This window comes from Betta splendens, chromosome 19 (assembly GCF_900634795.4).
Source record: "Betta splendens chromosome 19, fBetSpl5.4, whole genome shotgun sequence".
Taxonomy (NCBI): Eukaryota; Metazoa; Chordata; class Actinopteri; order Anabantiformes; family Osphronemidae; genus Betta; species Betta splendens.
The window spans coordinates 9,112,685-9,118,881 of NC_040898.2; the positions used below are offsets into that span (position 1 = coordinate 9,112,685).

Sequence of the window (6,197 nt, forward strand, 5' to 3'; positions counted from 1 at the left end):
CCTGGGTCAGGTCATCAATCTCTTTACGAATCCGCTCCCCCAAGACGATGAGCACAGACACAGCCATCTGCACATCCCCCTGCTCGGCATAGTAACTCAGCATCTCCCGCACAATGGGGCAGAAGAAGCTGGCGGGTAAATGTGGGTTGTACAGAGGCTGGGAAATGGAGATGAGAGAAAAGGACTCGATGGGTGTGAGACAAGTGACTTCCGCCTCGTTGCCGCTGACGTGCGGGGAGTCGGCCTTGTCTTGTTGTAGGTGCTCGGGAGCGGATGGGTTGTCGATGATCTCATGGCGCAGCTGAAAGGCCTCCTGGGGCAGAGTGTACTCCTGCTCTTCTTTAATAACAAAAGAAGCAGAGATGATTTTAGACAAAAGACAGCTGAGTATGTTGGCAGTTATAAATAGCAGGTGCTGACGTAGGCAACACTTTAGTTTGCTTAGAGATGCGAGGATGACTGACCTGCTTGGTTGTCATGCTCCATGGAATAGAGGTCATCATCATCTAGCTCAGCATCAATAAACATATACTCGGCCTGGCCCTCGCTGCCCTCTGTCTCCTCGTTTTCTGAGGAGTTTAATCAATGTATTATTTATCCAGAAAATTAAACTTTAACAACCAACCAAAGGACGCAGAGACAGCGCCCATGTCTGGTTTGAACACAGGTTGTGACCACTTTACCTTCGTTGTTGCTGATGTGCGAGTTCCCAGGATCCAGGTGGATGTTGTCCTGTCTGCTCTCGCCTTTACTGCGCTCCAGCCTGCTCTCTGTGCCCACTCCTGGCCCTATTTCCTTTATGCTGAAACTGAAACATACATCAGCATTACACATGAGGCTGTATTCACTTCCATTGCCGAAATGGTATGCACAAAGCTAATTTACCTGTTCATTAAAGGCATGGGCCCCAGTTTACTCAGGTTGTGGTTAAGACCAGGGGCTGTGAGGTTTGCTGGGTCGGAGAACATGATTCTCAGCATGGTCCATGTTGTAGAAACCTTTGTGTTAAAGACAAAAGTCACTTTATTTCTAATGCTTCCATATCTACTAGGAAACCTTAAAAGAGTTAATTAAGCACATATTCGTTCATGTATTGAGCTGTCTGACCTGAGGTCTTTTGAGCTCCTGCGCCACCTTGGCATTGTGATCACACAGCTCAGCAAACGGCTTCCCGCTGAGGAGGTAGAGTTGTGCCGTCTTGACAAACCAGTCCATACGGTTGCTATCCAAGTCTGTCTCAAAGACACTGAGAGCACTGGACACATGGGCAAACTGTTCCGTTGGGTCGGGTTTCTTAAAGAAAAAGATGGGATAGCGACGATCACCTCCAGGGTAGGGCTTTCTGTTAGTGTCACTGCTGATTAGACTCTCTTTGGCTGCAAAGGCCAAATCGCCAAACAACCCAAAGCACAGGCCTTCGGGGTTAGCCTTGTCCACAGGACGAGTGGCATCCTTGAACATATGTTGGTAGAGCGTGCTGTCCTTAGAGCCAGAAAGCAGAAAGTGGGGGTCGTGTTGGTGGCGCCACACGATACCAGTGGTCACATCCTTGTGCTCCTCAAAGGTGGCAAAGGGAATGAAAGGTCTGCGAACGTCCCATACGTAGATGTTGTGGTCCACCATCATGGAACAAGTGGCCAAATGAAATTTCTTCTCTGGACGCCACTTGACTCGTGCCACTGAGGCAATTGTCTGCACACAGTAGATCTCCTTGGGTCGGTTAGTAGTCATGTCCCACACCTTCACCATCTTGTCCCTGCCTCCTGTTGCCAGCCAGCCCCTAAGTAGGAACGCTACATTATAATACTTAAAAAAACAGAAGCTTACACTAGGTGACTCTAAAACATCAGAAGAAAACAAAGACTGTTCTTCATACCTGTCATCTGGGTGCCAGTCACAACAAAACACAGGACCAGTGTGGGCAGTAAACATTCGCTCGTAGCGGTCTGGCCGTCTGATGTCCCACAGCTGGACATTGCCGTTCTCAAATGATGCAGCAAATGTGAAGTAATCCTTCATGCTGAACTGTACGTCCCGTACACTCTCTGACTGACCTGGAGGAGGAGGATGGAGAGAAACGGTCAGCAGTTTAATCTAATATTATTATGGAGAACAACATTTTGGATTTGTAAAGTCACAGAGATTTGACTGAATTAACTAAAGACTAGTCATAATAATATATAAATTAAATCCCTCTTTTCCTGTAATACGATAACAACTTCTGATTTTTAGGTAGATTTATTCTTTGCATCTCACCAAAATAAACATTGCTCTGAATTGCGTGAACACTTAGAGTGTTAATCATCACATTCACTACCTGAGAAAGTGCTTACAGACTCCTTTTTCCGCAGGTCAAAGCACTTCATGAAGCCGTCCTGAGAGCCACTTAACAGCATGTAAACCTCTGTGGGGTGAAAGCACACCTTGTTGACGGTGCGTTTGTGTTCTGTAAACAGCTGGTCCTGCTTGTTACGAGAGGGTTTTCCCAGGTTCCAGGTGACTACTGCCCCATTGGTGGCAGCTGTTGCCAGCAGGTTCTCCTCCATCTGGTGCCACATCACATCTGCACAGCTGAAGTTGAGCGAGGGTTTGCGACCGACGCGGAGGTTCAGCTTCTCCACAAACTGCTCTTCCTCCAGTGTGTAGATCTTGAAGATGTTGCGGCCAGCAACCACCACCTGTGTGGCATCACGACACACACTGATGGCGTTTGCAGGGGCGTCTAAGTGGCAGAACATAGTTCGGCCAGTGATAGAATTGCTGCTGAGGGCTGTGGTTACTCGTGACATCTTCTCCATGTTCCTGAAAAAAAATATATATATATATAAAAGAATAAATATGACAGTAACCTTCCAAGCAGACTAGACATTCACCTAATTTGGCCAATTTAGATTGGAATGTGCTTTAAAGACGAAACGTTACTGTCTACCAGAAGGTGGCACTACAGGATAATAAAATGTTTGTTATAGGTGTCGTCTTGCAGGAGGCAGATTCAGTGACAGGAACAATAAATTAATAAAGAGCTAGTATATATATTTTATCATTTCACATTTATTGTGGTACTTACTCGGTGAAGAACTGCTGGTCCCTTCAATGTCTGCAGTAGAAAAGAGTGTTCCTCATGTGCTCCCATGAGAGCCAACTTGTCAGCAAAAGACTGGCAAGTGACTACAAACGATCCTGTAAGGTGCAGATTTCACACATACCAGTGAAAAATTGTTTGTTTCATCCCAGATACATTGATGTTCATGCATCGGGTGCTGTGTTGTTTTATCCAGTGATCTACAAGCTCACTTGTAAAAGATGCTACGTGCATGTACTTATGTACAAGCACCTGTGAAATTAATGATAACCTGACACCACATGTACATTGCCTAATTTACCTTACTACGAACTAAAATCAAACGATACGACTATACATTCATAAGAAATATATATTCATCAGAACAGACTGCTACTCGTAGAAAACGTACAGTTACTAGTAGTAGTAAGTTATCAACTCGGTCACATGGTCATTCTGTTGATCTCTCCTTCGCCTGTGTATCACACTAAAACTCCGGTAAGATAAGAGTTTTACACTAATCACCTTCTTCGTCGAGCTTACGACTGTGTCATTGCTCGTATCTTAAACCGTATCTGTATATTTTAGAGCTCGTTCGCTTCACACCTCTCACTTGTCTGATGTGGAAGTACAGTACAGCTGCACGTAAACATGAATGGAATGTGACGCTAATGCTAACTGGCTAACCTTAGCCCCCGAGCACTTTTGCAGACACAAAACGAACACGACAAACGATAAGTTTTCTAATTTATGCTAAACAGTTGGCAAAGACATATAAATATTTCACGTTGACTAGCAATGCACACGCAAAGTTAGTAATTAGGTATTTCAAGGAACAGACCTTGTGAAACTGTTGCCCAGTGGTTGCGGTACCGGAAGTAGTATTTGCGATAACCTCGCGAGATTTCCGAATCTCCGAACAGAAGCTTTCCTGCAGTTCATTGAAGAGTTTAGTGACACTGTCTAGAACGTGTGTAATTTTTTTATATTTAACGACACGTGAATGTGTGAAAGTGCGTTTAGATGGTGTTTGTGTGTTTGCAGGTGACATCGTGAGCTGTGCTGCTGCTATGAGTGCTCTCTTTGCCTGTGAGGAGCCAGATACGTGGAGGAGAGTGTATGAACACTACTGGGATGTAGTGGAGGCCAAGGCCAAAGCCAAAGGAAAGAAAGCTGGAGCACTGCTGAACCTCGACAAGTGGTAATGTGACTTCCATGAACTATGTTCCCTCCCAGAAACTGTGTATGTGAGAGTTGTAGAGCCGCAGTATTACGGTGCACACACAAGTACTTAGTCTGAGTCATAACTGTCCTCACTGGAGACTGATGAAGAAGCTCCAGTCTGGGTTTTTTGCCTATATAATAATGTGCATATTAAAAGAGGTCTAAGCAGTAAAAGTAAGCGAGGCAGCCTTCAAAAATGTCATGAATATTTATTGATCATTAAGTGCAGTAAAGAGAATAATAAACTAAATCCATTCAATGTGACTCCTATGACTATAGAAGAGCACCAGCTCTTCTATAGTCACAGTTCTTTAGTGAATTCAGTTTTTCTGTTTCGTCTCATCATGTAATCCCACATTAATCAGACCTTATGTTCTTGAACTAAATAATGAGAAACTGAACATCTAAAATCCCTAACGTGTTGAAAAAAAAACCTTTCTTCTCTATATGACACCTTTGTTATGAATGCCAGGTACCAAGAAGAGTTGCCCACAATAATCTCAAGTCGACCTGACAAACATGTCACTCGGTCAGAGCTCGTGAAGCTGATGGAGTGGAAGCTCACTGTAAGTAGAGACTAGTCACTAAGTCACAATATTCCCACACCCACACAACAGATTGGGTCATTCTTTACCTGATTGATAGTGTAGCTGTGAGGTGGGACTGTGTCCTTAAAGGGCCCTGCACGCTTCTCTGCAGAGAGGGAAGTTCAGGCCGAGGCTGCAGCAGCTGGTGGTGTCCAACAGTGAGGACACTGTGGAGAAATGCTCCAGAAAGGCGTTCGGGCTTCTGCCTGACGTGCAAGCAGCGATCGCAGAGCTCAGCTCCCTGAGAGGCGTGGGACCAGCCACCGCTTCAGGTTTCTCCAGGGTTTCTGTCCTGTTCATGAAAACACTTGCAGGAAATTGATAAAATATTAGGAAGTCGACCTGATAATAAACTGACAACAATGGCACGGTTTAAATAGCCTTTGTGATCTTCATGGTTCCAGCTGTGTTGGCGGCAGGAGCTCCAGAACAAGCCGCGTTCATGTCTGATGAAGCGATGGAGAGCGTACCAGGACTAAAGCCCATCCAGTACACAGCCAAGCACTATGCTTTGTACCTGGACAAGATGCTTGAGCGGACTGAACATTTAAACAAAGGTGAGTGTTGTGCTATTTCAGTATAACCATTTGTTTCTTCGTCATGATTATTGCATGAAATAAAAATAAATTGTGCAGCAGGGAAGGACTCATGTACGTCGTCAGGGTCAAAACAAAATGCAACAAAGCAGTGTTCAGTTGTTTTGCACCACTTACTTGAGAAAACACCCAGAGAAGTGCTATGAGGCCCTTTAAATTCAAGTCCCAAACTGGTCTCTAGAAGCTCGAAAGAAACAAGCGATGGGTGAAATTGTTTGCTGAAACCTAAAAACAGAGCAGCTTGGGGCTAATGGTGGACAAAATGGACATAAATGCAGCATTTGCATCCAGCAAATGAGTTTCCTGTGAGTTTCATCTTTTCTGACGGTTTGCCCTGGGTGAACTTTGTAACAATCCCTATATTTTATTTTCTGCGTATTGGCTTCCAGCATCCAAAGTTTTGAGGGTAAACTGCATTGTTACACACAGCTGTACACGTGAGCTTACCTTACCATTACCTTCCAGTGGATCCGCAGCAGGACTGGACGCCCCACAGGCTGGAGCTGTGTCTGTGGGCGTCGACCACAGCTTCACAGCAGCAGCTCCCACTTCTGCAGGACGTCAACCTGAAGCGCTCTGAGGCCGACACTGACCGCAGACCCAGGAAGAAGCTCAAAGCAACATGAACACTGCTTCTACTGTACTGCTTAAATATTTTTTAAAGTAATTTTTACTAAATAATAAAGTCTTTATGTGAATATGTGATGGAGTATTTGTGTAAATAATGAA

The 6,197-nt window shown here is 44.8% G+C and overlaps 3 protein-coding genes across 5 annotated transcripts in view; 1 reads left to right on the top strand and 2 right to left on the bottom strand.

Moving 5' to 3' along the window:
• Positions 1 to 4,015, bottom strand: part of wdr24 (WD repeat domain 24) — a 5,178-nt gene extending 1,163 nt beyond the window's left edge. The window contains exons 1-9 of one of the 2 annotated variants that reach the window (XM_029134055.2): positions 3,903 to 4,015; positions 3,068 to 3,180; positions 2,318 to 2,802; positions 1,877 to 2,054; positions 1,108 to 1,780; positions 886 to 998; positions 684 to 808; positions 465 to 569; positions 2 to 339 (exon numbers count right to left, since the gene is read on the bottom strand). In XM_029134055.2, the coding sequence (XP_028989888.1) occupies positions 2 to 339; positions 465 to 569; positions 684 to 808; positions 886 to 998; positions 1,108 to 1,780; positions 1,877 to 2,054; positions 2,318 to 2,798 (2,013 nt within the window). In that variant the 5' untranslated portion in view covers positions 2,799 to 2,802; positions 3,068 to 3,180; positions 3,903 to 4,015. Of the gene's footprint in view, position 1; positions 340 to 464; positions 570 to 683; positions 809 to 885; positions 999 to 1,107; positions 1,781 to 1,876; positions 2,055 to 2,317; positions 2,803 to 3,067; positions 3,181 to 3,586; positions 3,721 to 3,902 lie in introns of those variants that run through there. The other variant, XM_029134056.3, reaches the window with a different exon arrangement.
• The window catches only part of LOC114845737 (uncharacterized protein C7orf50 homolog), a 25,328-nt gene extending 19,739 nt beyond the window's left edge, over positions 1 to 5,589 (bottom strand). The window contains exon 1 of the mRNA XM_055504445.1: positions 5,586 to 5,589. The gene's annotated coding sequence lies outside the window, so the exon portion shown is untranslated. The remainder of the gene's footprint in view (positions 1 to 5,585) is intronic.
• On the top strand, positions 3,482 to 6,170 carry zgc:112496 (uncharacterized protein LOC541336 homolog). Of its 2 annotated transcripts, none has more exons than XM_029134122.3 (6): positions 3,482 to 3,559; positions 4,106 to 4,262; positions 4,758 to 4,851; positions 4,985 to 5,144; positions 5,277 to 5,429; positions 5,934 to 6,170. In XM_029134122.3, exons 2-6 carry the CDS (start codon positions 4,132 to 4,134, stop codon positions 6,092 to 6,094), a joined length of 699 nt encoding a protein of 232 aa, XP_028989955.1. In that variant the 5' UTR covers positions 3,482 to 3,559; positions 4,106 to 4,131; the 3' UTR covers positions 6,095 to 6,170. The 2 variants fall into 2 exon arrangements, with proteins under 2 accessions (XP_028989955.1, XP_028989954.1); XM_029134121.3 differs by lacking the exon at positions 3,482 to 3,559 and adding an exon at positions 3,905 to 4,031.
• Positions 6,171 to 6,197: the final 27 nt, after the last annotated feature.

Coding starts and splice junctions, on each gene's coding strand:
- zgc:112496 (XM_029134122.3), top strand. CDS start 4,132: ATGAGTGCTCTCTTTGCCTGTGAGGAGCCAGATACGTGGAGGAGAGTG. Junction 4,852..4,984: donor TGATGGAGTGGAAGCTCACT/GTAAGTAGAGAC, acceptor GCTTCTCTGCAG/AGAGGGAAGTTCAGGCCGAG. Junction 5,145..5,276: donor GGGACCAGCCACCGCTTCAG/GTTTCTCCAGGG, acceptor TCATGGTTCCAG/CTGTGTTGGCGGCAGGAGCT.